The sequence below is a fragment of the Chiloscyllium punctatum genome, chromosome 3 (assembly GCF_047496795.1).
Source record: "Chiloscyllium punctatum isolate Juve2018m chromosome 3, sChiPun1.3, whole genome shotgun sequence".
In the NCBI taxonomy this organism is placed as follows: Eukaryota; Metazoa; Chordata; class Chondrichthyes; order Orectolobiformes; family Hemiscylliidae; genus Chiloscyllium; species Chiloscyllium punctatum.
Window position 1 is genome coordinate 66,740,021 of NC_092741.1, and position 14,269 is coordinate 66,754,289.

The following is a 14,269-nucleotide window of genomic DNA, read 5'->3' on the forward strand; positions in this document are numbered from 1 at the left end:
GTTATACAAAATAAGCTGAATTATTAAAACTGACAATTGTAAATGTTAAACCCAACAGCCAAAGAAGCAATGTTTGTACGTGATAGCATCAATCATAATTCAAGGCAATAATGCTTTGATTTCCTGGAAAAGATTTGTTCAGAATTTTGATGTCATAACAAGAGAAAGGAAGAACTAATGTGAATTTAGGAAAGTGCAAACCTTTTACAGCTAATTTAGTGCTTTTCAAGTATAGCCACCTACTGCAATGTAAAACAACTTCCAACTTACTAAGATTTCACAATAAAATAATAATTAGAAAATCTGAAGTGACGTTTATCAAAAGATAAATAACAGCCAGGTGACAAAGCAAACTCCCCAACTCTTCCTTGAATAATGCCACAGCAAGTCTTATACACAATTGACAGGATGAATAAAATCTCTCTAAAATGCCATGCAAAAGGCATCTGAGTGCACTACGCTCAATACTGCTTTGAAATGGCAGCCTAGATTATCTTTTGGATTGGGAATTTGGCCTATGCTCATCTTTTCTGTTTACTCATTCATGGGAAGAATCATCCCTAACTAGGCCAGCACTTACAGCCCATCCCTGATTACCCTGCAGGCATTTCCTGCAGGTATGGAGGCCAGACTAGGTAAGGAAGTCCAATTCCCTTCCTTAAAAAAGGGACATTAGTGAATCAGATAGGTTTCTATGACAATCAACAGTGGGCATATGGTCACCATTAGAGTTGTTTTTGAGTCCAGATGGTTTTAATGGAATTCAAGTTTCACCACTTGTCGTGCTGGAATTCAAACCCACGTTCCCAGAACATTAGCCTAGGGTTCAGAATGGTTGGTCCAAAGTCATTACCACATGCTGCCACCATCACCATACCTATGCTTTTGCTGGAATGTGTATTTTATGATTCAAATAGTAAATCATAAACACAACCTAAAAATCAAACATATACACTTTTTTTTATATAAGAAGAAAACTTTGATTTTAATATTTACAGAATAGTGAAGGAATACATTGGTGATAATACATATAACTATATAAAAGTGAAAGGAACTGCTTTCTGCAGCCAACAGCTCACTTCTGTGTTTCAGTGAGATTCCTCTAGGAAACTCAGCTTGTAACAGGCTTGCCACTATGCTGAGAGATTCAAACGCATTAATTAAGTATCCAAGACAAAAGGAAATGTGCCACGGAAACAGCCAGTGTACAACTGGCCCGGCAAGTTTATAGCAGGTTATGTCATATGAATAGGTTTGATTCATCCATAGAATGGAGTGTCACTTGCTTGGCCAGCATTCATTGTCCTTTGAGAAATTAATGGTAAAATGCCTTCTTGAACCACTGCAGTCAATTTGATGTAGTACCATGAGAGGGGGCGTTCCAGGGATTTGACGCAGTGACACTGAAGAAAGGAGGATATCTTTCCAAGTCAGAATTTGGAGATGCCAGTGTTGGACTGGAGTGAACAAAGTTCAAAAAAAAAATCACAACACCAGGTTATGGTCCAACAGGTTTAATTGGAAGCACTAGCTTTTGGGGTGTTCTAAAAGCTAGTGCATCCAATTAAACCTGTCGGACTATAAGCCAGTGTCATGCGATTTTTACCTTTCCAAGTCAGGATGGTGTAGTTTGGAGAGGAACTTGAAGTGATGCTATTCCCATTCTTCTTTGTTCTTCGCTTTCAAGATAGTATTTATCACTGCTTCAGAAGGTGCAAAGAAGCCTTTGTAATTTCTGCACTGCATTGACTAGACTAGTTTCCCTACAGTATGGGAACAGGCCCTTCGGCCTAACAAGTCCATAATGACCCTCTGAAGAGTAACCCACCCAGACCCATTCCCCTCTGACTAATGCACCTAACACTATGGGCAATTTAGCATGGCCAATTCACCTGACCTGCACATCTTTGGATTGTGGGAGGAAACCAGAGCACCTGGAGGAAACCCATGCAGACACAGGGAGAACATGCAAACTCCACACAGATAGTTGCCAGAGGCAGAAATCTAACCCTGGTGCTGTGAGGCAGCAGTGCTAACCACTGAGCCACCGTGCCACTCTCCCCACTGAGCCATCATGCCACATGGAAGTATTGCAAAGAACTGGTAGTGGAGGGACTGACTGTTTGAGGACATGTTGCCAACCAAGCAGACTGCTGTGTCTGGCCGGTTCTGAGAGTGAAGAACTCACCAGACACAAGGGAGGGGGTGGGGGGGGGGGGGGGGGGGGGGGGGGGGGGAAAAAGAGGTTCTGATACTTCTAACTTGTACCTTGTACCTTTTAGATGCTGGACAGTTTTTGGGAAGTCAGGACACAGGTTGCTCACTGAAGAATTCCTGATCTTTGACCGGTTTTTATAGTCACTACGTTTATATGGCTAGTCCATAACAGTTGCTCAAAAAGGTAATTCCCAAGATGGCATTTAATGACATTACCATTACTAAATAACAAGGGGAGATTTTCTCCTATTGGAGATGGTCACTTACCACTTGTTAACCCAACATTGATATTGTTCAGGTCTTGGTGTATTTGGACATGGACCACTTCAGTATCTGACAAGTTGAGAATGGTGCAGAGTACTGTGCAATCATTGGCAAACATCCCAATTCGGTCATTACGACAGACAGAAGGTTATTAATGAAGCAGATGCAGCAGAGATGTCCTGAAGCATTGATGACTGACCAACAACCACAACCCTCTTCCTACATGCCAGGTATGATTCCATCCAGTGAAGAGTTTTTCTTTGATTTCTGTTAACTGAGGTTGCCAGGGCTTCTTGATGCCACACATTGTCAAACACAGACTTTATGTGAAGGGCCGTCATTCTCACCTCACCTCTGGAATTCAACTCTATTGCCCACATTTGAATCAAGATTTTACTGTGGACAAGAGCTGAGTGGCCCTGGCAGAAACCAAACTGGACATCACTAAGCAGGTGCTGCTTGATAGCACTGTTGATGACACCTTGATGATCGAGAGTAAACTGGTGGAGCAGTTATTGGCCGATATGGAATTTTGTTTTTGCACAGGACATGTCTGGGCAATTTTCCACACCGTTGGGTAGATGCATGAGAATAGCCTAGCAAGTGGTTTAGCATCCTCTAGCGCACTAGTCTTCAGTACTATTGTTAGAATAGTCAGGGCTGGTTAAGGCTGGATAGGCATAGATGCAGCTGAGCAGTTTCTTCACAAGAAATATATTCTTAATATATTTATTTCACTATATAAAATACTAGGCAGGATTTGTGTGATACGTTAAAGGATAAGAGCAAGCTTTCCATTTGCCAAAAAAAGCATCTTGCTGGAAGGTTTAAAACAGATTGAGGCAATGGTTATGGAATTTGTATAAACAAATTTTATTTTCAGACTTCATAACGCCAAAAAAACCAAATACTTTTTCCAGGTTTAGCAAATACTTCCAAACAAATATGAATAAGATCATTTTTGGATTGCTCCATACCGCAGTCACATAAATTATATGGTAACCTGGGACAGAAATATCCATTTTTAAAAAAAAGGCATAAAATGAGTCTGCTTATACTTCATTTAATGAAGTGAATATTACTTGATCATTGACCTTAGATGATCACTACAGTTGATTGTAAAATTATAACTGTGAAGTTTGTTCAAGTACGACTTATATTTCCTTGTACCCAACCGAACCGGAGGGATACAAGCTGTATATGCACTCAAGACATTATGTCCAGATCTGTTATACTATACACACCCCGTTTAAATTGCAAGGTTGTTAATTAGAATGGTGTCAAGGATTGGGTTCATAGGGTTGCATTAGATATATTTAAATAAGCTGCTTATTGAAGCATGCCAAGATATTGTTGTCCATAAACAGAATGCAAAAACACATCCATGATTATGTGTACTTAAATAAATTCCAATTTGGATCAGAGTGGTGCTGGAAAAGCACAGCAGGTTAGGCATCATCCAAGGAGAAAGAAAATCGACGTTTTGGGCAAAAGCCCTTCATCAGGAATAGAGGCAGGAAACCTCCAGGGTAGAGAGATAAATGAGAGCGAGAGAGAGAGAGAGAGAGAGAGAGCGAGCGAGCGCGAGAGAGAGAAAAAGCGCGAGAGAGAGAGAGAGAGAGAGAGAGCGCGAGAGCGCGAGAGCGCGAGAGCGCGAGAGCGCGAGAGCGCGAGAGCGCGAGAGCGAGAGAGCGAGAGAGCGCGAGAGCGCGAGAGCGCGAGAGCGCGAGAGCGCGAGAGCGCGAGAGCGCGAGAGCGCGAGAGCGCGAGAGCGCGAGAGCGCGAGAGCGCGAGAGCGAGAGAGCGCGAGAGCGAGAGAGCGCGAGAGCGCGAGAGCGAGAGAGCGCGAGAGCGCGAGAGCGCGAGAGCGCGAGAGCGCGAGAGCGAGAGAGAGAGAGCGCGCGAGAGAGAGAGAGCGCGCGAGAGAGAGAGAGCGCGCGAGAGAGAGAGAGCGCGAGAGAGAGAGAGCGCGAGAGAGAGAGAGCGCGCGAGAGAGAGAGAGCGCGAGAGAGAGAGAGCGCGAGAGCGCGAGAGAGAGAGAGCGCGAGAGAGAGCGCAAGAGAGAGAGAGCGCGAGAGAGAGAGAGCGCGAGAGAGAGAGAGCGCGAGAGAGAGAGAGCGCGAGAGAGAGAGAGCGCGAGAGAGAGAGAGCGCGAGAGAGAGAGAGCGCGAGAGAGAGAGAGCGCGAGAGAGAGAGAGCGCGAGAGAGAGAGCGCGAGAGAGAGAGAGCGCGAGAGAGAGAGAGCGCGAGAGAGAGAGCGCGAGAGAGAGAGAGCGCGAGAGAGAGAGAGCGCGAGAGAGAGAGAGCGCGAGAGAGAGAGAGCGCGAGAGAGAGAGAGCGCGAGAGAGAGAGAGCGCGAGAGAGAGAGAGCGCGAGAGAGAGAGAGCGCGAGAGAGAGAGAGCGCGAGAGAGAGAGAGAGCGCGAGAGAGAGAGAGAGCGCGAGAGAGAGAGAGAGCGCGAGAGAGAGGTGATTGGTCAGAGGGGAGGGTGGAGCAGATAGGTGGGAAGGGAGATTGGCAGATGGGACAGGTCATGGGGACAGTGCTGAGCTGGAAGGTTGGAACTGGGGTAAGGTGGGGGGAGGGGAAATGAGGAAACTGGTGAAGTCCACATTGATGCCCTGGGGTTGAAGGGTTCTGAAGCAGATGATGAGGCATTCTTTCTCCAGGTGTCGGGTGATAAGGGAGTGGTGATGGAGAGGCCCAGGACCTGCATGTCCTCGTCAGAGTAGGAGGGGGAGTTGAAATGTTGGGCCACCGGGTTGATTGGTGCGGGTATCCTGGAGATGTTCCCTAAACCGCTCTGCTAGGAGGCATCCAGTCTCCCCAGAGGAGAGGAGACCGCATCAGGAGCGATTGATACAATAAATGACATTGGTGGATGTGCAGGTGAAACTTTGATGGATGTGGAAGGCTCCTTTGGGGCCTTGGATGGAGGTGAGGAGAGGAGGTGTGGGCGCAGGTTTTGCAATTCCTGCGGTGGCAGGGGAGGGTGCCAGGAAGGGAGGGTGGGTTGTTTAAGGGGGGGGGGGGGGGGGGGAAAACCAGGTAGCCACGGATGGAATGGTCTTTGCGGATAGCGGAAATGGGTGGGAAGGGAAATATAATCCTGGTGGTGGGGTCAGTTTGGAGGTGGCTGAAATGTCGTTGGATGATCTGGTTCATGCGAAGGTTGGTAGGGTGGAAAGTGAGGACCGGGTTCTGTCCTTGTTACGGATGGAAGGGTGGGGTTTGAGGGCAGAGATGCGAGATGTGGATGAGATACGTAGGAGGGGATCTTCAACCACCTGAGAAGGGAAATTGTGATCTCTAAAAGGAGGCCGCCATCTGGTGCGAGTACTGACCTAACACCATGTAAATTTTTTCTCAGGCATGTCCTAACTATAATAAAGAAGAAAAATCTCTCAGCTAATGAGTGTTTACTCGCCTACTTTTAAGCAAATTATCTGGACCAACAACTGGACCCGCTCACCCTAACTAACCATCTCAAACACAGCACAAAATTTCTATCTTTACAGTTAAAGTGAAGTATAAAAACCAAGATCAATCCCATTAAGTAAACACAATTACTTGAGCAATCTGATCAACAGTTCAATCGTGAACAAGAGTATTAAAAGATGATCTCTGAAAATTACATTGAACGCCTGACTTAACCAATGTGGTAATTAGAGATTTCCGTATTTGTTCTTCCAAAACCATAATGGCATAAACCGGACTGATGGTGCAGAAAAGTATTACAATACACTATTTCTTATGGAAGGATTAAAAGTGTGGGAAAAAACCCATCTGCCTAAATCCATTACTCTGAATGATCAAAAATATACTGAGGGGGGAAAAAAAGAGAGAGAGAAGCATCTAGTCACTTGAACAGCAATAATCCAGTTGAACAGGACGACATGTTTGGGCTGCTTCCTCACAATGAACACCTTAGCAATGGCATTAAAACAAAAGTTAAAAATCACAACCATACTGCATACCCCAAAATTCATTTGCAAGGTGATGTAGATTATAGGTGATTTTGGCTGAAAGTAGTTTCTGTGCCATAGGCCATGGCTCAAAGGCTATAGTTTCACTTCCCATTAGTCAGAGAGAATTGGGTTTGGTTCCCACTGGTAAGTCAAGCTGAAAGTTACACACGTCCAGCAACAGAATCTAATTTATTCTGATTGGAAGAAAATAGAAACAGGAACTTTAAGACATACAGGCAGACAATCATTCATGCGGGTAATATCATGGGTCCATGCGGTTTCTAGAGGCGAGCACAAGTATTCAAAAGGTGGTGTTCACGAGAGATATACTTTAAAATAAATTGAAAGATAATAGCTTCTAATTCTGCCAGAACCTATTAAGGTCTTTATTTTGGGAAATCTTCATAACTCCACAACCTATGCAATGGGTCATATACAGGTCTGCCCTGACCATACGGCAAAGCTTCCCAAAACAGATAATGCTGGAAACCACCTCTTGGATTTCTGACAGAAGAAATTGCCTCAGCATCATTGTTTTCTCTTTGACGAGGGTGTATGAATAGTCCTTTATAGAGTCAGAGTCATATTGCAAGGAAACAGACCCATTTGTCCAATGAGCCCATGCCAAACATAATCCCAAACTAATAGTCCCGTCTGCCTGCTCCTGACCCATATCCCTCCAAACCTTTCCTATGCACGTACTTATCTTAATTCTTTTCAACATTGTAATAGTGCCCACATCCACCACTTCCTCAGGAAGTTCATTTCACAGGTGAACTACCCTTGAGAAAAACATTTGCCCCTCATGTCTTTTTTAAAAAACTACCATTAACTCTATCTACACCCCTCATTATTTTATAAACTTCTACAAGATCACCCCTCTCAACCTCCTATGCTCCAGTGAAAAAGTCCCAGCTTTCCTTTATAACTCAAACCTTCCATACCTGGCAACATCCTGTTAAATCTCTTCTGAACCCTCTCCAGCTTAATAATATCCTTCCAATAACTGAGCGGCCAGAACTGGACACAGCATTGGAGGGATATGGGCCAGAAGCATGCAGGTGAGACTAGTTTACATTCAGCATGGGCTGGTTGGAATGAAAGGCCCGTTTCTGTGCTGCATGGCTCTATGACTCTCTAAATAAGAGGCCTCCATGATGTCCGGTACAACCTCACCATGACTTTCCAACTCGAACGCTCAAAAGGACTCAGCAATGAAGGCAAGTGTGCCTTTTTAACCACCCTGCCTATGTGAGCTAAACTTCAAAGAATTATGTATCTGCACCCCTAGGTCCCCCTGTTCTACAACACTACTATTACTGTATAAGCGTTACGATTGCTTGTTGTACCAAAATACAAATCTCGTATTTATCCAGATTAAACTCTATCTGTCCATTAACCCCATTTGATTAAGATCCCTTTGTGATCTTAGGAAACCTTCTTCACTGTCTATTGTGCCACCAATTTTGGTGCTATTCGCAAATTTATTAACCACACTTTCTATGCAAACTAATTAGCTGAAAAGGTTTAATTTAACTATTTTTAAAATTTTTTTATTATTAACCTTTTGTTCAAATTAACCATTACAAAATACGATTTTATAGAATCATTAAGTGTGATACCAAAGGAAACAAAGTTGAAATTGCATTGTGGATTAATGGCTATCCTGGTGAGGATTCACCTTTACATATAAAAAGGCTCAACAACTGTTGCAAAGGAAGCAACAATTTGTTCAAAACATACAAACTATGATTTGAGCTAAAAGTTGAATTAACCCACTGTAATTGTTGCACACACAGCCTAACACCTTGGAAGTGAAAGTAATTCTAGGATTCCACCAAGGATCTGAATTGTGCTTGCAAGACAGTTCCTTGAGAGATGAGACAGGAGGTCATCGTGCTCAATTTAAGCAGGTATAGTTGGAAGTGGTCAATAGGGTCAGCAACTAAGAGTGCCTGCACCCAGTGATGCAAGAAACTTAATGACCCTCTTTGCTCAGGTAAGAGGAGTATGACCCCAAAACCCAGAGGGCAGGCTTCCATCTCTGCAGCCATCAGTGCACACACAAGCTGATCAGTACTCATTGTCCACCTGAACGTGGGACCAGAGTGTACCTGGGATAACAGAATCATGGAACCCCTGCAGTGCTAAAAGAGGCTATTTGTCCCATTGAGTCTGCACCAACCCTCCAAAAAGCATCCCATCCAGATCCATCTTGCCACGATGCTCGTAACCCTCATTTCCTGTGTCTAATCTTATACAATGGGAAAACAAAGAATGACCATTCCACCTAACCTACACATCTTTGAATTCTGGAAGGAAAAGGGAGTACCCAGTGGAAATCCATGCAGATGTAGGGAGAACATACAAACTCCACACAGGCAGTACACAGTTCACCCAAGGCTGGTCCCCAACCCAGCTTGTGACGACATGGTGGCTCAGCAGTTAGCACTGCTGCCTCACAGCACCAGGGACCAGCCACAGACCACTGTGTGTGGAGATTGCACATGCTCCTTGTGTGTGCATGAGTTTCCTCTGGGTGCTGCGGTTTCCTCCCACAATCCAAAAACATGCAGGTCAGGTGAACTGGCCATGCTAACTTACCCATAGCGTTCAGATGTGTGGGTTAGGTGTGTTTGTCTGGGGAAAATGTACAATAATAGTGTAGGAGGAATGGTTCTGGAGGGTCAGTATGGAATTGACAGGCCAAATGGCCTGTGTCCACACTGGAGGGATTCCATAATTCTACGATCAGTGCTAACCACTGAGCGACCATGCATGACCTATCAGCTGTGCTTATAATCCTGATGCCGAGGAGTTGGCAGCACAAACTCTCTCATCTCATTTCGATAAGCTACTGAAATTGGAGGAGGATGTAAGCACTGAATTCTCTCTCTCTCTCTCTCTCCGTCCCCCCCCATAACTTGCCCTTCCACATGACATTAGGGAGAGGCAGCAGCACAGTATCACGAGAATGGTGTTGTGTAAGGAAGCAGACGATAGAGAGATGATAATGTCTGTCGATGAGTATGAAAAGATAGAAAAGGGATAGAGTGCACTGCTCCATATCTGACAGAATGCTAACAAATCAGCTGGAAGCCTCAACTCTACAAGTGGGTCTGCTATCATAGGAGATGCCTCATGATCTGCTGAGGTCTCCTGCGGAGGTGGAACATGACACTTCCACTGGAACAACACTGGGACCTGACGGAAACAAAAATCAGCAGAGCCAGCATCATCATTTCAGTCAATTAGACTCGCCATCAGCAGATATGGTTATATCACAGAGCCCTCAGACACAGCTAGAAAGAAAGAGCTGAGACAGTCACAGAGGATGATGACAATGCCATTCCTCGTAGCCATCTCCGTGCCCATCTAACACAGGGGCATTTAACTGTGTGGCAGGACACTATGATGGAAGGTGCCTTTGCAGTGATACTGCATAGTAATGCAACCACTAACACCTCAGCTACAGACACTTCGCTACCTCCAACTCCTCCTCGGTCGTGCGGGGGGCGGGGGGGGGGGGGGGGCGGGGGGAAGCTCTGTGTCGAAGTGGTTCAGGGTATAAAGCTCAACACCTCAGTAAAAGCATTGAATGAATCACTGGGGTATGAACAACTTGTAACTGAACAGACTTCATCCACTAACCAGACTGGAAATGTTGAGCCAGGAACTCCGGCATGAAATACAATTAAATGGTAAAAGTCGAAATGATGGAACAAGTGGTCATTGAGACAGGACAGAGATCACTGAACAAACAGGGCATCATGCACTGGTGGTTCCAATGGATCTAATATAGGATGATTCTTCAAAGGCCATGTTCACACAGACAAGCAAAAGGGGAGTTAAGCAAGTAGCACCACCAGATGAGTGGTGCAGAAACAAAAAGGTGGCAAGTTTAACTCTAAAGCAATTACATTCCTAATTTATTCTATTGTCTTAAGGGCACAAACACATGGCATTTTTTTTTAAAAAAAGAAGTGTTTGATTTCACAGAGTTCCAGTGAAGTCTGCATTTTGGAATTGTTCACTCTGAAAAGTAATGTTTACTTTTAATAAATGAGCTGCTCAAACTCAATTCCAAAAACCTTTTATTGGAAACTATTTGGAATACAGCTAGTTATTGTCTTGATTAACTTTTGCAGCTGCTTTTGAACAATAAACTGGATGTCCCTTTGCCATCTGGTGCAAATACATGCAGTCATTAGTTTATTTCAGATAATTCAGGCAATGCTCCTTCTGGAATTGCCACAATATGGAAACAAAACAATTCTTGCCAGCAAAGCAGTGCTCAACTTCAAAGTGGAGCTTACAGAGCTTTACACAAACTTGATGAACTTGGACTAACCAAGTTAAGATGACAATGAACTCATTAGAGTGTGTTCACCAAACCAGAAACTTCAACAATCAACACTATGCCAGAAGCTTTTCTACAAACTATTTCATTTTTACCGTATCAGTTAACTCGTCATAAGTTAAGTTCTCACATTGGCAAGATGCAAACACATATAGCCAACTGATAAACTACAGTGTATGGCAATAATTGGAAATTATTATTGATGAATAAAAATATACATCAAATATGCAATCAGAATGAAAGGTTGTGTGACAGCAAGACCTGCATCACATCCAGCAGGCATAACATGATTAAACTTTTCCACAATACCACCTTTGATTGTAAACAGAAGACAATTCTTGGCATGAAAGTACTTAAGAAAACTAAATTGCTAATAACTTTCATCGAAGTGAAACATCCAGTGGCTTGACCATCTTTTGGGATTGTAGACAGTCATATTTTGAAGGATCATCTGTATGGGGAACTTGCCGATGCTCTCCCAGGCTGCCCAGCCATCCTAGGCTAAGGTTTAAAGATTGGAAAACTTCTCACATCAATATCACAAGTTTCACTTTACATTAAAGTGAGGTGCTGTGTCAGGTAGTTGAAGAGGCTAAAAAGAGAGGTGGCTGAGAAGGAGAGGAGAGTAATGCACACCAGACTTCAAGAGATGTTAAATATTGTGTCCACCTCTTCATCTGGCTTTGTGCTGTTCCTTTGGACCATCTGTCTCAAGGACTGTTGCTCAAAAACTAGACTCTTCAGCCACACAATTTGCAAAGTGGCAAATCAACTAAGCTTCTTTGGTTTTTGTACCTTCATTTTTCAAGATGCATGGTTGTCAGCAAAGAACAGCATAAGAAAGAAGAAGATTAATATAACGATACATTTTCCCATTAACTGGAAATTCTGGAAAACTGGAAATAAACAATGTTTAAATTCTACTTTTCTAAGAGATCTATTTTTGCTACTGTATATTATAAATGAAATTAACAGCTCAAGAGGATATTTTGAGGGAATATTCTGTTAATTTTAGTATGGTATTTATCAATAAAAATCTTAGAACTAGACTATGATTACATCAAGTGCTAATGTCAAAGGAGAAAGCGTGGAGAACTTACAGAAACTGACAATAGTTTTCTCCTTTTAAGTGACCTATGCTGGAAAATGCTTGAACTGCAATAATGGGCCAACTGTAATCAATCCAAAAGACACCAAAATCATATGTTAAACTCAGTTCCCAAATTAAAAATGCCCCCCACTCTTCAGTAGTTTTATTTAAATGTGCTCCATGAAAGGAAATATATGAAAATTAATTGACATTAAAAGGTTATTTAAATTTAAATGTGACCCACTTTCACAGAAGAATCAGGAAACTGATGCATATTTGGCAGTACACTTGCGAAATAGCAGATTCAGCAGATTGTGGGTGAAACGGTTCAATGTACTGAGATTCAGTTCCTATGAACAGGAATTTGTGGGTGAAACCACTAAGAACAGACTGATGAGCAAGTTTTCCTACACACTAGGCAGATTATAATGGAATTTGATCATGTGAAAGAAAGTCACTGAGGACGACTAAAGTTACATGAACGGGGGAAAGAATATTTTCACCCAACAGGCTCCAGAATTGTCTGGCAAGTTTCAGGGTAAATCTCAAAAGTAACATTTGTAATAATTCTATTAACACAGGAAATAACCAAATCTTATAGATGATATCACAGAAGGAAAAAAAGGCACACTGGGCAAATTCTCCCATATATTGGAACAAAGGAAATGGCTGTTTATATACAAATTACATGTACCTTTCAGTCACAGCTTGCATAAACTCATCCAAAAGATCATCATACACTTGACCTCTCACTCTCCTCTGTCTTAATCCAATGTACAATGGATCTTTCAGCAATTCCTGGCAAATAAAAAAAAAGTTTTAGTTTTCAGTCAAGTCAATAATAATAAATCTACTATTATAATCATTCTTAAAATTGTTTACACATTATTGCAATCTCATCTTTGGCAAAGACAATGAATATCAAAACAGGAAGCCACAAGGATATCTCAAAGTATGAAAATTTGGTTTAGGCTCAAGAATTCAACCACAACAGAACAAAAATGACAAAGCCATACTTGATTTTTGTTTTGAATTCACATTTAACAGTAAATCTACTGGTAGTGTTTAATTACCAAAGACAGGCAGTAGGTAAGAGTTGTACTCCTGGACTTGAGGACACAACCCGGATTGACACCTCAAAGTTGAATTGAGGGAAAGCAGCATCACAGGAATGGCTCTTTCTACTGAAATGTTCAGCTGAAACCCCTCACTGCATACACAATTGGGACTGAGTAGGGAACCTGACACCCAGATAGTTTTCAGCTCTCAACTCTGCACTGCTGTTTTAATGTGCAAAGCCTGATTAGGCGGCTGGAAGTAAGCCTGACATTGTTTAAAGCAAGACCTGTTTCTGAATTCTGAAGGTCTAATATCCAGTGCCAGTCACAACTGGGTTTGTCAATTCCTGTCTGCTTCAGTCTGAGGGGTGAGTAAAGGGTCAAACAGTGTCACGGTGTATAGAAATAGCCAAATAGTTAATCACAAGACTGCTCTGCACAAGCTTTGTCATTATAGCTTTATGTCTTTGCTTGAACAACCCAATTTGAACAACTATTTTATTCAACACTTTACTGCAGCAACATTAAATCATGGGTCCATGCAGGTCTCTGTTCCTACATCCAGTTTAGAATTTTACCCTTGACTTTATATTGTTTCGACAAAATGCATCACCTCACATTTCTCTGTATTAAATTTTTAATCAGCCTCATGTCTATGTCCTCTTCAGGTCCATTACTATTCTCCTCCGTTCTCAGTTTCATATTGTGGCTCATCTGCACATTGCCAAAATTGTGTCCTGTACACATATCACTCACCATTCACCACCGCTGTTTAATGCAACACCCATCCTACCAATGTCCTTCCTTGGGTTTCAGGTCAGTTGGCAGATCTATAATGTGACATTAGATCAAATGCCTTCTGAAGGTCGATATACCCAACACCTACTGAATTATGTTTAAATGAATTAGTCGAGTTAGTTCTCAAAGACAATATATCTGACAATACAGCAGTCCCCAGCTACTACACCAAATTATCAGCTTAGCTTAAAAGTTCACGTTTATACCGGGTCATAGAATTCTTTACCCAATACAAGAGATCAATTTGCTATCACTGAACCAAGGTTACTCTGGAAAAGATGGCTCACAGTAATTCAGTCAACTAATTTCAATCTTTCTATTTGACCATTCAACAATACTATAATACCAGGAATTGCATTGTTGATGTTGAGTATGGCATAATTTGAAAAGTAATGTACTAGTGACAATCCAGTACCTTTAGCAAAGCTAACTGTGTGCGACAGTTAGAATCGCTACATTGTGGAACCATGCTGTTCGGCCCATCGAGTCCACACTGACCCTCCAAAGAGCGGGC

The 14,269-nt window shown here is 42.7% G+C and overlaps 1 protein-coding gene across 2 annotated transcripts in view; it reads right to left on the minus strand.

Moving 5' to 3' along the window:
• me1 (malic enzyme 1, NADP(+)-dependent, cytosolic) overlaps positions 1–14,269 on the minus strand; it is a 420,143-nt gene that overhangs the window by 186,983 nt on the left and 218,891 nt on the right. For both annotated transcript variants that reach the window (XM_072554540.1, XM_072554546.1), the window contains exon 6: positions 12,594–12,697. In XM_072554540.1, the coding sequence (XP_072410641.1) occupies positions 12,594–12,697 (104 nt within the window). The remainder of the gene's footprint in view (positions 1–12,593; positions 12,698–14,269) is intronic.